Source organism: Anomalospiza imberbis, chromosome 3, assembly GCF_031753505.1.
Source record: "Anomalospiza imberbis isolate Cuckoo-Finch-1a 21T00152 chromosome 3, ASM3175350v1, whole genome shotgun sequence".
Lineage (NCBI taxonomy): Eukaryota > Metazoa > Chordata > Aves > Passeriformes > Viduidae > Anomalospiza > Anomalospiza imberbis.
In genome coordinates, this window is record NC_089683.1 from 19,510,294 (window position 1) to 19,530,377 (window position 20,084).

Below are 20,084 nucleotides of genomic sequence, written 5' to 3' on the forward strand. Positions count from 1 at the left end.
ATATCCATACTGTAAGTTCAGGGATTTTAAATAAGATCAGACTGGTTGTCCAGTCTAAATGCCCTCATGTGAAGAGAAGCTGCCCAAGGAAAATTAGTACAAAAAACTTTCTGGTTTGTGGATGCCTGAACAGTCTATCCTAGGCCACACCATTGCCACACTGTGATGTACTCCTGTTGCCACGGCTGCAAGAGGCCCCAGTAGGCAGAAGCAGACCTTGCTTACAAGTACTGCAATAGTCCCTGAAACTGGAATCAGTGTAGAATCTGGACAGCAACCAAACAAGGTGAAACCCAGGCAGAGTGAGTCCTCAGCCTCCTTCAGGAGGAAGACCCTAGCAAGCCAATGCTCAGATATCACTCTGTCTGTGTGGGGGTCACAGTAGGATTCATGTTCCAACCCCCTGCAGCAAGGCAGATGTGTTTGTTTGCTCTTCAACAAGTACCAGCCAGCTGATCTGCTGGCCACAGATGTGATGAGGACAGCACATGTGGGCAGCAGCAGTGCCGCTTTCCTGAGGCCCTGTGCTGTTGGCTTTGCTGGATGGTCAAAGCAGCTGTTGCTTTGTGGAAGATCAGCTGGAAACAACAATATAGGAAAAAGCACAGTAAATAAAGAGATGTGGAAATATAAGAAATAAATTTGGAAAAAAATTCTGTAAGAGGTGGCAACAGAAAAATGTAGGGCAAGAAAGCAAATCATAGTGAAGCAGAAAATGTGTGAAACCTGAGATCTTGATGGAAGTGTGCATGACGAAGATTTGTGGGCAGGTAGGCAGGTATTACCATTTTCCTGGATGTTCATCTATTATTATCCACTGCATATTAATACAACAGCACAGTTTTGCAAAATTGTCTAAGTCTTCTGAGAAAACTGCTGCATTGTAACAAAAGTTATAAGAATATAGACTAGTATTCATGCAAAAAAGGAAAGACTAAATTCTAGACACAGCTAAAATTCTTGAAATAACACTATTTAACAGGTCAAGGCTTAAAAAGGAAATGCAGTGATATGAAAAGGTACAAAGCCGCAAGGAAGAAAACTGGGTAAATGGAGGATTGTAACTTGGCAGCATAGAAGACAATTCCCTTGTCTTCTATGGAGCAGTGGAGGCTAAACCTTTCCCCCAGAACTGTTGACTGCCAGGTCAGCAAAGACTCATTGCTCACATTGCTCATTCCACAGGGGTGATGAATACTGCAATATCCCCAGCCACCTCATGTGTGTTAGCCAATACATTTTATAGTTTAAGAGCACAAAGCAATTATATCCTGCTTGCAGAATCTTGAAAAACAATCAAGGCTGTCTACATAAGTAAATGAGAGAAGGAGCATTATGTGGTCCATACCAAACACTCAGACAATCAGAGAATTTTCTCTCGAAGTGTATTATATTGCATACTAAACCAATAAGCTGGACACCTGCTGCTTGCTAACATGTCTGTGATGAAAGACTTTGGGTTTAGCCAGTGGTCTATAATTTAAAGTCAATGATGGTTACTCAAAAATACGTTTATCATAAATGAAATTGTAGAGGGTGTGTCACTACAATGCAGAATTTACAATATAGTTTAGAAATATTAGAAATATTAGAAATATTAGAAATATTAGAAATATTAGAAATATTAGAAATATTAGAAATAAAGTAACTGGAAAAACTATTTGCAGACAAAAAGTCAGTCCTGTTTCTCTAAGGCATATTTTAAACCTGAAGAAAAGACATCTATTGATGTTTCCATGAAATCACATTCTCCCTGCATGACAAAAATATTAAGTAAAATCTTCCACACTTCGTGAAACTTTCTCCCACTGGCAACATCCTCATATACAAAGGTGCTTATGAAAGGCTACTCTACAATTATCAGTCACTATGTGTAAAATGAAGCAACACTAAAACCAAAATACTTCAAAAAGAGCTTTGGGCTACCACAGAACATATAACCTTATTCACTGAAACAATAAATGGAACTTTTCCAGAATCCAGTTTGCCTCTTGAAGTTTTATTTGAAAAATAGTGCTACACCACCTTTACTCTTCATTTTTATTATTTTTAAAGAGGTTTAATGCTGAATAAATGCTGCACATTGATTAAATTCAAAAATAATACTGAATGAAGGAAAGCAGGATGGAAACATAAAAGGGCTTATGCTGAAGTAATGGTATGAAAATAACAATTAAAAAACCCTAAAATCTTATTTTTCAGTATATTAGATTTGAAAAACTTTCCCAAATGTAAATTATCCATCATTCTAATCTCTAAAAAAAACCCCAAACCTTTAACAGTGTCATGAGCTATTAGAAATTCTTTTGTACTCAGTGAGAAGAGAAAAGAACCAGTAATTTTAGCTTTGCTTTGCTTACTTTTCCTTTCCACTAGGGCTGAAGAAGGGCTGTATCAAATTTTCCAAAATTTCCAATGTAGTGAAAAGGTAAATTTACTGAACAGAGTCTCTGGAAATACTTACTTACAACTAGATCATTGATGCACATTTCTATGCATATTTGAGTCTGTAGATAATATGATGTCTTTTTATTTTTCAAGATTGGTCAAAGTACATATTTTCACTCAATTTTTGTTGAATTCCTGAATCACATGAGAAACATGCAAGGTACTATATCTTATAACAAAAATGCTGCTTAAAGCACACAGTGAGCTGCACTGACTTCATGGATTTCTCAATTCACAAGCTTAACATTAAATATATGCGTAAGTATTTAACTGCATGAAGAAAATCTAAAGGAATAGTTAAGAAACTGGATTAAATGAAAAGATTGGAAAAATTAGTATTAAGGATGCAAAAGACAACTTCAATATATCCAGAGGTATTTTTCCATGAATTGGACATAATTACACTCCTGACTGTAGAGATACACCTGCTGCAAGCAAGACCTTTAATCAGTGATTTAAAACACAACTATATCAACTCAATTATTGACAGACATTGGACCTTAAATACATTCTTATTAGGTTGAATAGAAAAAATTTCCAGAATCAGAGATCAAAATACCTTGCTTTTACTTGTTGAGTGATCTCCAACAGTTCATTAAGATTTTCCTTCTATTAAGAGGTACTGCCTCTCATGGCCTGTCTAGTCTTGAGAAGGCAACACTTAAAAAGAAATCGGAAATGTTATGAATGTTCTTCCATGCCTTCTGAAAATAAGTTTAGAGATGGAGGCATAGGTCCATGAGAAAGAACAATGAGTATGCTAACTTCATATATCAGTAGCTTTCTAATAGTAAAGAAAAATAACACTGTCAAACATGATAAAAATATTGATAGAAAATAAGATTAATGCTAAAACAAAAACATGAAGAAATTTTAAAGTGATATTAGGAAATAATGTCCAAAAGTTAAATACCACCCAGCTTCAGCTGTCTTATATTCTAATGAGGCCTTATGTTCTATTGAGGCTATATGTTCAAAGATGGCCTTGTATTCAGTCTTCACCTTCATTAGCACAAGGTATAACAAATTTTTGATCCATTCTGGCTTCCTTATAAACCTAAATACCTCTGTTTGCCCTTAACTCATCCTTAATATTGAGCTGGCTGGCTCAGTGGAATGAATCTCCAAGGCTGGTGAAGCTGAGTACAGCTGCAGGGATGAAGAACATCAGCTGTGGATAGAACCATGCTGTGCAGCTCGGTGCAATCTCACATCATGCCCACCAGCTTGTTTGGACTAGGCTGGGTTACTGTGCTTGTACCCTTTTGGTGACGAGTCAACACTAAAACCCAGAAATATACCCTTGGAGGAGGTATCACATACAATTTCACACCAAACCATCTTTGGCATGTGAAACTGTTAAAAGCCCTCATCAAACTGATGCCATGTCCTTCAGACAGTCCTGAATGCAAGAGCTAGGATGTGATATTTGGACACAGTCTGTGTTTGCAGAGCACATGGTTTTAAGCCAAGAATGTTTCAGTTGCTGAATGTCTGTAGTTCATTCCAGTCCTGCCAGTGTATACAGCATCAGTTAGAAATGGACTTAGCATAAACCAGAAGATTTTTCAACACAGCAGAATGTGAGTTGTGAGTCAACTTTTGCTACAGAAGGTGGGAAAATGCATTCAAAGTAAGATTTTAATTAATTTTGGCTGTTAAGGGAGATTTTTTTAAAACTGGCACAATGCAAACTAACCCTATTCCACTGTGATTTATTTAATTTTATTTACCTATTTTCATCATGCCTCATGAGCTGAACCCACTGCTCTGTTTCATCTTTGCTGTTTGTCTGGCTTCACATATTACATGAGCTATGAGCAGAACTCGCAGCAGTAGTCAAATTGTTGCAAAAGGTCTCACAAAATGAAAAGTTGCATCATATGAAAATGTGATTGTTAACTGGATAATTCTGCAACAAAACAGTACTTTATTGTTTGGTGTTTAAACACCCAGAATTTCCAATATTGTATGTGGTAAATCATTTGTACATAGGACAAACTTAGATTTCAAAATCCATTCATTTTTACAACTTCCACCATCTAGATTCTACAAACTCATAAAGAATCTTCAGTAATTAAAAATGGGAATACACAGAGAAATATGTAAACACATGAAATCTTGTACACTTTACCCACATATAGCATCTGAAGATTCTCTGAAGTATTTTTAATTGATCCGATGGATTCACTGTACAACAAGAAAACCTGACTGATATGATTCCTTTCCAAGTTCTGGACATTACATTACATAGCTCTAAGAATAGGACTCTACATTTATTTGACTGCAAGTCCACAGCATTATTTGCCTTAAATAAATTGTTAATATGATTAGAGCACATATATAAAAATATAACACACCTAGAAACTAATAGCAAATCACCAGTCAATGTACCACAAGTACAATGTACTCCATCTTAAGCCAGTTTCAAAAGGAAAACACAAGAAAAACAATACTGTATTAAATTACATCCAAAAAAACCCAAACCAACATGAATCAGGCTTATAGAACATTACTGAGAAGTTTCTACAGCAATAATTCTTTCCATAATCTGGGAGTTTATCAGCAATGTTGTTAATACTCTGAGTCAACTGATGATTTGATATATGGGTAGGAAAAACACCTGCTTTTGGAAGTGAAATAATTTCCTATGGGATAAAAATTACTCTGTGGCTAATGATATCATTTTACTCTTGAGTTTAAAACTCTACATTATATTTTAAAGTTTGTATTTACTTTTTCTCATTCTGTCTGGCATAGAACTTTCTTCCCTCTGCAATTAATTTTAGCAAAAATTTTGGAGGTAGGAAAAAAAATGTAATCTTTGCTAGAATGGAAGACAGAATCAATAGAAAAAATGTAAAAGGCCAAACTTGGTGATAAGTCATTAGAATTAGCAAAACTTGCTCTAATACTGTTAAGGAGGACATACTCATGAAAAGCTCAGGATATTTTTTACTGTGATTTGCAATACATTGGAAATCAGTCTCTAGCACTGAGTGACCAATTAATCTTGTATTTCAGAAATGTAAAGTTATGCTGTTGAACTGAGTTTCTGTGTATTTTTCAGTGAACTTGTTCAGGAAAGAAGAGTGATCTAGAATAATTTAATTTGAAATTTATAAACACAGTAATCACAGCTGAGAGGTCAAAACTATAAGAATAGTATTTATAGGCACTGCTGCTATGGATGTGCTTCTGTGGAATAATGAAATTAAATCCTATTGAAATGTTCATCCTATTTCAAAAACTGAAGCACAAATGCTGTCAGCTGAGGCTTATGTCAGTACCAACAAAATCACTTATACAATGTTTGAAAAAAATTAAACAGTACAAAAATAGACAACTAATTATTTAGATAGCGCAAAGGTTATAGAGATCTAAAAAAGAAACAACTGCTTTAGTCTATTATGCTTATACCTTTGGAATTAAAAATAGTACTATATCCAAACAAAGTAAGGTTGTAAACATTATTTTATAATGTTGCCATATAAAAGGCATTAAATTTCATGAAATGTATCACAAATTATCAACCATTTTAGGAAATCAGCTCTTTAGTTATTAAGGAGAATTTTACTCATGCACGTTCAGGCATTTTACTCAAGTATAGAAAACAGTAAAAGGCCTGATTAGAAATTGCTTTTTTATCAGATAAGAAATTGCCTTTTTGTTGCTTTTTTAATTATTTATTTTCTAATGTTACTGCACAATAAAGCCTTTTTTATTTTCTAAAATTCAGTATATTTGCTTGAAGCAGCAACAAATCTCACTGCTTAACTAAAAGCCACTCTTAAAGCCAGCCAATCAGTTTCACTGTTATTAGTGCCTTGTGTAATGAAAGTCCACTGGTGATTTATCTACATTACGAATATACAGATTTTCAGTGCAAAACTTTGTTTTAGATAAATCTGCACCGGTCTCATCTCTCTGTCATGTATAACACTTCCTCTCATTATATTAAACTTTTTATAGATATTTTTTTCTATGTAAATACATCTGTATTTTTGTATGCATGTCTGTACATCAATATATATTATATAAATGGAGAGAGAATGCACATATTCATAGAACACTTCTTATTTTCCCTTAAATAATATTGCCAGATTGTTTTCTCTTACATTAATTAAAACACTAGAATCCAAAACCAGAAATACTGCCTCAATGTCATCTGTGAGATAAATTTAGACATGCTCTCTTAATTTCCAGTTATATATAATACTAGAAGAATAACACTGATTACAAAGAGTAGCCTTTGTTATTATCTTCCTCCTGTACTGAATAACAGCACCTCTCTGAGATGTGTGAGATCACATATAAAAAAAAAAGTTTTGGAGTATAAGAAGGTTGAGTAAGTCCAAAATTCTTCTGAAAATCTTGTGATGCTTTTTAGAAATATTCATTTTCTGGAAGAAACAAGCAAATAAAAACTCTATTTTCTCTTGCACAGAAATTCAGTAACTGGAATGTGAATGCTGTAAGCCATGTGCCCCAAAAAGTATTTCTATCTCAGATCTCTGATCTTTAATACCTGCAGCAGTAGCTGAATCACAGACAGGCTAGAAGGGATGCAGGAGCTAACTGCAACCTGCCTGACTACTTCCTTCATACCTTGCTGTGGGAGGATGGATTGTGAGAGAACAGAGATAGTGCTGAAGGCAATCTCACCCCTGAGGAGTTGCAGCTGTACTAATTATCAAAGAGTAGGAACAGCCTTGCCTTTATTAGGTCACAGCTATATCCAATAAGGATGGGTGTTATAAAAGAGTGGGTTAGCTGGTTGAGAGGAGAGTTGGAGTCAGTTGGCTGTGCTGGGAGAAGTAGGGGTCAGGTGGTTGTGCAGGGGACAGTAAGAGCTTACTATGTGCTGCAAGGGACAGGAAGGAGTCAGCCAACTGTGCAGAAGAAAGAGAAAAGGAGTCAGTGTTGTGAGGAGCTGCCTGTGAGAACTCACAGAGAGAAGGTCTGAAAGTTTTACAGTAGGATGATGAACTGATGCTGACAGTCAGTTCCCATCCACTGTCGATTGGTGCCAGGGACTGGCACTGACACCTTGCTAGGTGTGTCAATGTGTTCATTCCATTCACTGATCCAGTCAGGAGCATTTCATATGGGCTTGCTGTGTTACAGCACTTCCTTTGCTTATAATCACTACTGATTTTGGAGTTTCCTCAGACAAAAGACTAGAAGATCTTAAAACAAGTACATTCTGAGGAGACATTTTCAAACTTGAAGTAAAAAGCTGACCCCATAAAATTGTTGTTGCATTTGTTTCTCTACAGATAAAGAAAAACTACTCGCAATGTACGAAATTTTGAATGTAAGTATTCAATATACAAACTCACTACTAACCTTCATTGAGAGTACTATGCCCTAAGAGAGCAGGACATAGCTTTCCTTGTTGGTGATTAATTTCCTGATACACTTCCCTTCAGTCTGAATGCTTATATTAATTTACTGTTATTATTTTCATGCATATTTTCTTGGTATTGCTATTATACTGTGTATTTAAGGAGCATATTGCTGTTCCATATACAATAATAGTTGATATAAAATAACCTCCTCTTCCTCACTGCAGAAACAATATTATAAAAAGAAATGTAACTACTGTACTCAGGAAGCAGTGTTTCCAATAGGATACAGGCATAGACAATCCATTCAATATTCATTAGGTATCAGATGAAATCAGGTATTCATTTCAAGTAAAAAAATGACCCCCTGAAGAAAATGCAGAGGAGAAAAATCAGCACAGTATGTGACCTAGTAAAGTGTGAGTCTAAACATGGTGTCAAGCAAATGTGCTTAATCTCCATTGCAGCAAAGCAGGAAAGAGCTTGATGAGTTAAAAAGATCATTTCAGTGGCTTTGAGACCTTTAAGGAGCAGGACATGCACTGAGGATCACAGTCTTTGTCTTTTTGTGAAGGAAAGTTTGCATGAAATGGGTAGATTTATACTAGGGAAGAGAGGAAGCACATAGAAGTTTTGGAAGACAACAAATCTTAAAATATGTAAAGGAATGACTCCGAAAACAAAAGAACAAGCTTATCCCCATGCCCACATCCATCAGAGAAGAGAATATGACTTTGCTTTTGATCATCTAAGACCCTTAGTTCATGTTGCAAGGCACTGTCCACTCACATGCAGCTTTACCTCACTAAAGAGCCCCTTTGTTTTCCAGACCAGTTCTCCAACTTGCCAAGCTCAGTTTCAGGTCTGAAAAGGTCTCCCAAAGGTTCCTTTTGGCTAGATAAATGTCAGTGTAATACTTAACAGGGATAGACTGTACTGATTTAGATCTTGTGTTATCTTCCCTATAACAAACATTACAAATCACTCTCTGTGGGCACCTAGGCACAGTTAGTCAAACCATATGGCAATGAATTACTGTGTGGGGAAAAAAAAATTGGTTTGCCCTTTTTCTATCCTCTGCATTATAAAAATTAAGTACATCAATAGATTTCCTCTGTCATGTTTATGCTTTTGCAAGTCACTTTAAATATTCTATTTATAACATAACTGTCTTACTGAAGTAAAAACAGATTCCTGAAACTATTAATAACAACAGTATTATATAAGTAAATAGCATAAGTTACCTGCTTGGTTTTTAAATATTTTTGATATGACGACAGGCACTTTGTGCTCAGCACCACCCTGTAAGAGAGACATATTAACCATGAGATCCCAAGACTGAAGTGGACATACTGAAATTTAAAAGAAGAAAATAGATGTTACCCATACCTTTATGCTTAAGCCCAAGCCACCAACTGGTTGTCTACGAAGTGTAACAGTTCTGTGCTTTAAAAAATTGTAGAAAAAATAAATTTAGGTGAAAATACAATATCTGAATGAGCATAAAAGATGTTCCTAGGCTCTCATTTACTTAAAAAAAAAATTCTTAAGAGTAGTCTATAATCTGAGTGATCAATTCCAAAGTATCATTCAATGTTGATTTATAGGCACTTAATTCTTTATCACAGAGAGCAGAACTTGAGTTGTGTGTTCAGACTTTAGTATGGTTTTCTATGTCTGAAGTGATATCTTCAGATCTCTCTATTTTTTTTGTTACATATGTTGAAAAACTTTTAGTGATAGTCTACTTCAAATGTGTAATTTTTTCATTTCAGATTTAAGTGCATAAGGAAGATAAACCCTTATCAATATTTTTCTAGAGAAACCTATCATATGTTTAACAGTATGCTGAATTTGACATTTCAATAATATGTAACTCATGGTGCCTGACAGCATAATAATAGCACTTCATCTGTTGACAATAATTATACAGTTGATGGGAACTTTTTTTGGATCATGCTGAACAGTAATGGATAGAATGCCATCTTTACAGTAATTCCTGAACATATAAGATAAAGTATTTTTTCTTTTTCTCTATATATAGAAATTGTATATAAGATTATTCCTATATGTATGTTTTCTGTCTGGGTGTTTTACAATTTCACCAATTCAAATAAATATAATTTTTTATTTTGGTAGCCAAGACCATAATCTTAAGATAACAAGTTATTTTAATATATATAGCTCTTTTTTTTGTAACACTCATCATGCTAGACATAGGTTCATATTGACTCAGGGGAAAGCGAAACAATATATATCTGGAATTTCAGTTTCATTTTAGGTGGATAAAAATAATCTATATGGTAAAAAAATTAGGAATTGTTTCATACATTTTCAAAATTGCTTCTGTTCCAATGAATACTGTACTACACTAGTCTATGCTAAAAATTGAAAACTGCTGCATTATGAACATGGCACCTGACATTATTCAATTTCAGCTGATATCATTCAGTTTCTTTGAAATCCATGCTAATGAAAATTTTTTCATAGGTTTTTACTTCATTTGGAACTGCATCAAAAGTTTTGATCACTCACTGACAAAGTTCAGACCTGATCAGAATCAAAATACATCCCTAACTTTGAATTCAGCGACTCACTCCCAAGAGATGCTTTCCAGCAACTAATGTCTGTCTGCTTACTTAATTCTTGTTTTATTTATCCTATACTTACACCTTGAAAATATATTATCCTAATATATCCCATGACAAGGAGACAATAGAATAAATATTTCAATATTTTAGTTTGCTTTAGCATGATCATACAACAAATAGAAAGCACACAAATAGCTTTAGCTGTTTTATAAAAAAGACAAGTAGGGTACTGCTTATTGGCATCTTATACTTTTAAACAGGGCTAACATGCATTTTTATGTGATTGATAGAGAGCCCTATGAAGCAATCTATTTGCATAACATTGGTATAATCTTGATATTTCTATTTTAATAGTTCATAGTATTGCTTATTACAGGTATTCAAATATTCCTATAAAAGAAGATATTAAACTCATATTCAATGATTCCTTACTACAGATTCCTACACAGAAGCTTAGTAAAGGCTACGTTTAAAAAATGCAAAAACTTTTTTATTTTCAAGATGTTCAAATTGCAAAGTAAAATGCTAAAAGCTGAGTATCATTAAGTATCATGATCAGGATAATTGACACAAATTTATTTCAATCTATGATCATATATAATTTGCTATGACTAGAAAAACACAGCTTTCTTGCCCTATTTGGCTTTTCTGAGGAAACATGAATAGCGACTGTCAGAAAAAGGACAGTCAGCTCAGCAGACCTTAGGTCTGAATCAGTCCTGAATTTGTTATGCAAGGACAAAATTTCATTACTATGAAATTTGGACTAAAAGCCACAGAAGATTTGCAAGTAACTATGAAAGAAAACTCTACTCCAAAACATCTTACCAAAACTGAACTGCAATGTTTGTGGGGAAATAAACAAACCTATTGTTTTGTGACATTCATGTCATGCACATATGCAGCTGAAGACCCAATGTGTATGGCTCAGTCAAACAAAGAAACAACTTATTTCACTTTTTGGTTGCCTGCAGGCTAGATATAATTTTTCTTTCCAGATGAATTTATTTATGGTTTAGAGTGAAGTAAGACAGACATTTGTATCAGTGTTAAAAAAAAAATACAGTGCTATAGTTGACTGTGTAATTTTATTTCATTATAGGCAAGGAAAACTCTTTAGACAGTCTTACTAATTATAAATCTGAACAGCAAAGCTGAAATTAACATTTTTTAAATTAACCTTTTTTGCTTTTTAACTAGCATTTTGTTTTGTTCAGTAGTATCTACAGTTTCTTGAAACTCTTTATTCTCATGGGTTCCAAAGCACCCAATGTGCACTCTGTAACAATCACTCATTACAGGTGTGCTGCCAAGCAGAAGCAATTATGTACCCTCCATGGCACAACAGCCTGTTTTTTTTCCTGTTTCTAGGAGACTGCAGGACAAAGTAGTACCCCACATAAAACTTCAGAATGCATTTGAATATACACAATGTAAGAAATAAAACTGTAATTGGCAGGATACCAATATGAAATATTCCTATATTTTTGAGACCTTTTATTGTTGCAAGCTGTCAGCTGGTGAGGCACAAAATTTCAGGAGCTCCAAGAATGATGTCAGACAGAGAATATATAGGAAAAAAGATACAGTAGAAAATTTTATCCATATAAGATGCAGACACCATTCAAAAGAACACTATTTCAAGAACTGTATAAAAAAGAGACTACTTGGTAACAGGTGCAGTACTGCTTATAACAGCTAAAATGAATAATACCACTAAAAAATTCCTATACTTTTATTAGCTGCACACTGAATGACATTTTCAAATATAATGGGAAGAACTATATGGTCAAATACCCATCTTTTAGGTATGAGATAGCTTTACACAGAAGACTTACTAGATCTGTTAAAAAGCAGTTACAGAAATTTTATCTCTGGGAAGGTCTTTCATGTCTTGTTATTTGCTCATATGAAGTGGTATGACTGGAGCTTAATGGGCAACATGAGAGGGCAATTGCAGTGCATATTTCTGTTGCTGTGTTTTAGGAAGATTTTATATCTACCTACAGGCCAATGCCTACCTATTATGTCATTATTACCAGGTTGTTAACACCCAGGACTGGCACTTGTGGTAAAAGACCTCTCATTAGAAAAAAGTATTATATCTATCTACCTATCTATCTAAATGAAGAATGTACTATGGGGAGTTCAGAAGAAGATTCTGCTTGAAACACTCCAAAATCATTGATGTAAAGAGGCATTTTTGAAAAAAGACTCTGTATGTACAATATTTTACTTTTATGTTCCAGTTTGCATGAAAATATTAATGAATACATATATTATTTCCAAGCATCAAACTGAATTACACAGCAGAAAAGGCTGGAGCACTTGACACAGTACATGTCCTTCAGGTTTTCTAGAAACTGTTCTAAGAAAAAAACCCATTCACAATGGCTAGGACAGGTTGAAGAGACAGATCGCCAACATTTTTAGTTTGTTCTTTTCCCTTCTACTTACCAGTAAGACTACTGTGCTGACCCTACCAGTGCCCTTCTGGACTGCCCTGTCCCCATAGTAAGGAGGTCAAGTGGGGAATCCCTGTGCTGAATTGTGTCCTGTGTGGGCATCTTTCCCGCTGCAGGACCTGGATGCTGACAGCATTAAATTTGGTAGGAGTAGCTCTCTTAGGGTAGGACATAGTTATGAGCTGGACAGAGCTGCCAAGGTCATACCTCCTCATCTTCCCAATAATAGCCCTGAGGGTAACCAAGCTGACCACTCCCTCAGGGTGATGGTGTCACTTCCTCTCCATCTTTTGGCTTTACTGACCAATAGCATTACAAGGTTAAATGCCTGGTACCAACTCCACTTGTTAGCCTGAGTCTGTGCCCATGGGCTAAGAGTAGTTGGGCTAAGCTCTGCAGTTATTGAGGGGTGCTATATGCCTTACACTGCTTCAGACAGATATTGGCAAAAATGGGTCAACCGATTATTATCGACAGTACTGTTCAGAACAATGGCCACACCAACAAATTCCATGGAATGTAGGGCCACCAACAGGCTCAGTATCATGACACATCATCAAAATTACCAATTAAGACAAAAATCACTGGTCTTGACTCAAGGACACTGGTCACCTTTACTTAACCCAGAAAATGAACATGTACGAATTATATGTATTTGATAAATAGCCATTACTAAATGTGCCTTGGTACCTGAGCCTATCTAGGCCCCACACTCAAACCACAACAAGACTATTACCTTAATAGATAGCAGAGTAGTCCTTAAACATGAAAAGTGGATAAACAAATAGATAGAAAAAAGTGAACAAAGAGAACATGTGAACAAGTCTGGAAAAAGTGAACAAAGAGAACAAAGAAATAATTGCTGCATTTTTTACAAGATTTTTTAAAAATAAATTTATTCCTACTTCCAAATTTGCATCTGGTATTTGTTGGAAGAAGTAGTCTCAGAAGTTCTCCTTACTTGTTGAAAGTAAGATGTGAAATTAACTACAGATACTACATGTCAGGTTTGCAATAGAAAAAAATGCAGAGTTTGCCACCCAGAACCTTGGGAAACATACAGGGGAAAGAAAAAAGCAAAACAAGAAAGTGCAATAATAAGACTTAAAGGAGAAGCCTGTAACCTGTCCTGCATGGATGGTGAGATACCTGAATACCTGAAGGGGTGAGAAGATAGTTTGTCCTGGTTTCACTTGGGACAGAGTTAGCTTTCTTCTTAAAACTTAACATATCAGCCATATGTTTCTTTTCTTAGCAACTCTTGACAGGTACCATGATGAATTTACGAGATAGGAAATGACTGAAGAAACAGATCTTGTGAGAATGTGAGACCCAGTAAAATATATCATAATGGGCAGACATCCAGCTGGTTGTTACATATCCCAAAAGAAAAAAGAGGATGTGGTGAGCAAGGAGATGTTGAAATTCTTCAGGAAATTTTCTCCTCAAGATGGAGAGTTCCCATGATGAGGGCTTTCTCAGCTCACAGCCTCCACCTCTCCAAACTTTGAGCTTCTTCAGCAAATTGTTCAACATGTTTTTAGCATTTTGTCAAATAGATATTTTCACTTCTGCTCATACAACCCTCACTTCTCACTTATTGGCAGCAAAATTCCACCTACCCAGTGGCTGCAGGTTGCCATACACTTGCTGGCTGACTGTGGCAGGACACCTACCCCCCCATCTCTCTATCACAGACAGAAGAGATAATCCAGGTGATAAAAGGCCCAGCAAGGAGTCATCTCTGGTGCCAAAAGGGCTCAGACCTCAGCTAAGAATCAACATCTTAGTCTGGAGAGCAGATATGGGAAGAGATAAAAGAAATATTCTTGACTAAGAGACACTGTTTCACAAACTATGAAATACACACAAGTTATCACAGAAGCTTTCTACACACACACACTGAAGTGTTTGAGACTCCTTCGTGGAGTTTGGAAGAAATCCGTGATTACCTCCCTCAGGGGATTGAGGGAAAGGATCTTGACATGTGCCCCACCAACAATTGCATGGTAACATACATTGAATCCTAAGTTATTTCTTCGCTAGCTGTAACATTAATAGGTACCTTTAACCTTGCACTGTATACATCTTCTAGTAGTTTCTCTTTTTATCTTTATTCCTGTGCACTATTAGTTTAAGTCTTATATCTGTTAGGTTTTGTCTATTAAGTGAATAATTCATTCTAAAATAGACCAAATCTGCGAATGAGAGTGGGTATTGAAGTGCTGGCCACCTCAATAAAGCTACTGATTGCTGCCAGAGTCCTGGGCAAAAAGCAAGGACTTTTCTAAACCCCCGCATCCATTTGTAACACTGGCTTTTCTTATAGAAATATGGATTTAAAAGTACAATTGGGCCTGCTCTTGCCAAAATTATTTCCAGATGGAATTAAAAAAAACCACCATACTAACAAGAGATGGTGCTGGATTGTGGTTAACCACTAAGTCTAACAATGTAGGCATCTACATGCCAAGGCTAGAACCACACAGCCTTTTGCTAATATGTAAAGATAGATAATAGATCATACAAGCACACCAGATGAACTCCAATGCCAACACCTAGGACTGTAACAGAGATTCCTTCTTCCAGTATATGGCAGTCAAGATCAAAGAATACTTGACTGTAAGCCAAAAAACACTGAGTTTTGATTGCTGCTTCCTTACTCACTGCTGTTACTACTTATGTATGTCCTGAGTTGCGCCTGGCTCTCAGCGGCCACGGGATGAAGGCTGGCCGGCTCGCTGTCCCGCTTGTGGCCGCAGGGCAGACATGCGAGCGGCCGCCCTGAGTCTCTGCCAAGACTGTTGCGGGTGGAGGTTATTGCTGTGGTGTGGGTAGCACAGCAGAGGCACAGAGCACGAGGAAACCGAGGCAGAGGAATAAGAGAAGGACACTTGCCTGAGTCTCCAAAGATTTAATCTCGAAGTGGGGGCAGAGCAATTGACAAGTCTGAACCTGAAGGGGCTACTTTTAAAGGACAGGGGGAACACGGGGAGGACACAGCCTTTGACCAAGAGGAAGGCATTAGGGGAGGGGTGCAGGGTAAGGGCTCCCCGGTAGAAGCCAACATGGGGAGGGAGCAAACCTTACAACCCAATTCTGCTTCGAGGAAGGGATGAAAGACAGGGAACACTCCAGAACCAAAGGAGTGTGGTATCTTTGACAGACAGGGGTGAGACAAGGGAACAAGGGAGGTATACAGGTGGATTGACATGTGGATTGACATACATTTTGGCGGGGAAAACTGTGGTAAACAACTCAGGACTGAAACATTAGGGAAGCCAAATGGGGTACAGAGACTGAACCATTACAAACTTATAACAAGGAATATTAAAACCTACTATAGAAGAACCAAGTGTAAAATAACAGACTACCACACTGAGTATAAAAAAAAATGAGTGCCGTATGAGGAAAATGTAAATGTCACACAGTTAGCCACAGTCTGACTGAACATGCCATGTCTGAATTTCCACAGCTCCTTAATACTGTTGTCTCAGGGAACTGTAACCATAAGCATCTTATAATTAACCAGGTAAACAACCAAAAAATGTTTTGAAAAACAGTGAAGCAGCTTTTCTATAAAACTACACTGAGAGTGGGGTCTGAATTAAAAAACTTTATTCCTAGTAGGATTTGCTATACTGTTAGTTATAATGTCAGATTTCCAGGAAAAGCTTTTTGTTTGTGTTTTTTGGGGGGGGGAGGTTTGTCCATTTTTTTGTTTTGTTTAGTTCCAAGTCTGGATAATTTTTAATAGCCTTCTATATTCTTAGAAATAGCTGCATTGTTTAAAAAGACTGTAACTCATTAAGTGGAAAAAATTGAGACAATGTAAATGTAAGTCAAGAAAACTTCAAGAAAGAGAGGGAAAGACACAAATTAGTCCTCCATGATAACACATCATGCCTCATTCTCCACCAATGAAGTGAAGGCAAGATGTAATAAGGAACAGTAGACAAAAATCAAAATATTATTTTGAATGAGAGAGTTTGAAGCTTAACTTCTTGCACTGCACAGGTTCTCACCTTCTCCTAAAAGGACAGGAAGAATGCAATAAAAATTAACTGAGGCACGTCAGTTGATGTTCAGTTTTGTATAAAGTGAAAGCAGATCTTTTAATGTGCTAAAACAGACCTGGGACATCTGCAGAATAAATAAAATAACATTTTTATAAGTTTACACTCATATCTTACTGTAAATGTTATCTTATTACTGTAGGCAAAAGTTGTGACATTTTGTTTGTTTGTGTGGGGTGTGGGGTTTTTTGTGGGTTATTTTGGTGGTTTTTAAGGGGAAAGTGGATTTTTTGGTGAATTTATGTGGAGTTATTTAGATGAAAATGAAGTCACTAATTTTATTTACAAACTTAGCCAAGCTAAGGGAGGATTATACAACAAAATCCAAAAATAAAACAACAAAAAACAATTTTTGTCACAGATATACAAAGAAAAAGCATTAGAGGCAAGTCACAACTGGAAAGAAAGGAAATTCCAACTGAGCATAACAATAGGAAAGAACTTCACATGGTTAAGCATCAAGAGCTGCCCAGAGAGCTGGCAGCATCTCCATCCTTGGAGATATTCTAAACATGAATGGACAAAGCAACTTGGAAGCTATCACCACTTTCAGTAGTTGGTTGAATTAGATAACCTCAGGTGGTCCCTTTCAATATAAATTATTACATGATTTATTCTAGTTAAGAACACTGACAAAGCCCATGGTGTTTTATTCATCTGAGGGAAGAAATCATATTAATGTGTCTGAATGACAAACTGTCTCAGTATGACTTCAGAATAATCCTCAGGTGCTCCTCCACTGAGTTGTCAAATATTCAGTTTGGGACAGGAGTTTTTCTGGCAAGTGGTGTGAAAAGACCCCAGACTCTTCTCAGATACAAATTACATCAATGCAGATCATCTAAAAATATGGATTTTCAGAGTTGCTAATAATACATATAAGGCCCTGTGTCAAGATATGATAATACTTTTCCCACTGAAAATTAGCTGATTACTTTCATTTTAAAAGGCATCCCATAACAACAAATTCTAGCTAAATTCTGCCAGAATACAGATTTTCTCTGAGTAATGCCAGTCTGCATTCAACTTTGCACAGCATTTCAGAGGCTGGCTATAGTGAAGATAAACAACAGAGGCTGAAACCATCAATATCCCAAACACTAATATTGGACAGCCTCATGCTTCCATCACAGACAGATAGTTTGCTCCTAACTATTGAAAGTTTTAAGCTGCTACAAGATCTCTCACAAAGTCTAAGCTACAATTTACCAGTCCTGACACTGTCATAGCTTCAAGGAATTACTTGATATCTATCTTCTAAGTATCTAGGTCAGCTTTCCAGAGCATGGAAAACAAATAACAAACAGTTAAATAATGTATTTTCTCCATACAAGTGATCTTAGCTTCAAAAGAAAGACTCTTAATCATTCACTTGATGCTTAAAACAAGATAGAAAAAAAAAGATAGAAAAAAAGATAGAAATTATTAATTATTAGCTTTTTTAAGAAAAACAATTTTGGACTAAAATACCACACCAGCAATGGTAGAACTATCACTGGTCCAACTGCAATATTAGCAGTTCTTGAGACAGAAGTTTCCTTGGGTTAAAAAAAAAAAACAACCTTCTAGATTTTTTTTGCAGATCTGTTCCCTGGAGGTTTTCTAAGGTAACATTCTTCTGTGTCATTATTAGTGTCTGAGTTATAAAGGAAAATCCATAGAAATTTCATCAGGGATTTGAACAGTATTTTCAGACACTATTTCTTTTTTTTTTTTTTAATCAACAAAACAACTAATCTGGCTGCTTTTCTTCCTTATTCACCTACTTTTCTTCATTCTAAGACACAGTTTGTGATGCTGGAACATCGAATATCCAGCATACAAAGGTTTTTGTTATACTAATCCTATTAGACTCAATAAGCCTCTGAGGAGTCCTCTTCCAATCAAGATGCCATCCACCTGCATTCAAAAACTCTTTGCCTGACCCCTGACCAATTCAGAGACAATTTAGTTCTGTGAGTAGGACCAATTTTGATAAAAAAAAACAGATGGATTTCTGTTCCTTTTTACAAAAATAAAAAACAAAAAAAGAAAATGCTTATGAAAAGAGGACAGCATAAAACTGTGGACTGTCAACAGGAGAAGGATGAAGCAATATACATGGATGAAAAACAAAGAATATTAAGGATGAGGTGCTGTATGTAAGAAATTAATATTAGCAGGTAAAGTGAGAAATAATCAAAGTACAGTAATACCTTCATGAAGAATAAAGTTTAAAAATTAATGCCTTCCTGTTTATACTTTAACTAAAATTGATCACTCTCTGTATGTCATGCAATTAATTTATTTCTGTATTGTTTAACTTTAAATCTGAATGGAAAAATATCTGTTAAAAATACTTGACAGATAGGGAAAACTGTCTATTTATTTTCAATTCACCATTTCTGTCAATACTTTTGTGCTTGGATTCTATGAGCATGCACCAATTCAGAGAATCACAGAATGAGTCAGTTTGGAAAGAACCACAGTGGGTCATCTGGTCCAACCCCCCTGCTCAAGCAGGGTCATCCCACAGCACATGGCAGGGGATTGTGTCCAGACAGTTCTTGAATATCTCCAATGAAGGAGACTCCACAAGCCCTCAGGGCAATCTGTTCCAGTGCTTGGTTACCTGTCTAGGGGGATACTGTGAGAGAGTGTCAAAAGCCTTAGTGAAGTTGAGGTTCAGCTGTTATCCATCCAGGTAGCTGTTTAATCATAGAGTGCAATCAGATTGGTCAATCATGATTTACTTTTAGTGAATCCATGCTGACTATTCCTGGTCACTTGCTTGTCATCCATGTAAATAGAGATGGCCTCCAAAATGAGACATTCAATCACCTTTCCAGGGAGTGAGGTGAGGCTGACTGGCTGGTAGTTCCACAGATTCTCCTCCTCTCCCTTTTTGAAGACTGGGGTGACATTTGTTTTCTTCCAGTCCTCAGGCACCTCTCCTGATTGCCACAACCTTTCAGGGATGATCATGAGCAGCCTTGCTCAGGTATCTGACATCCCTCTCAGCATTTGTGGATGCATCCCATCTGGGCCCCTGGACTTGTGGATGTCAGGTTTACTTAGGTGTTCTCTAACCCAATCCTCCTTGACCAAGGGAAAGTCTGCCTTCCAACAGTCCTTTTTCCTGGTTTCTTGGGTCAAAGATTCCACAGGTCTGGTCTT

General features: G+C 36.3%; 1 protein-coding gene across 3 annotated transcripts in view; it reads right to left on the reverse strand.

The window, feature by feature from the left end:
• Positions 1 to 20,084, reverse strand: part of SNTG2 (syntrophin gamma 2) — a 214,567-nt gene that overhangs the window by 107,305 nt on the left and 87,178 nt on the right. For 2 of the 3 annotated variants that reach the window (XM_068183557.1, XM_068183558.1), the window contains exons 3-4: positions 9,186 to 9,242; positions 9,041 to 9,098 (exon numbers count right to left, since the gene is read on the reverse strand). In XM_068183557.1, the coding sequence (XP_068039658.1) occupies positions 9,041 to 9,098; positions 9,186 to 9,242 (115 nt within the window). The remainder of the gene's footprint in view (positions 1 to 9,040; positions 9,099 to 9,185; positions 9,243 to 20,084) is intronic. The other variant, XM_068183559.1, reaches the window with a different exon arrangement.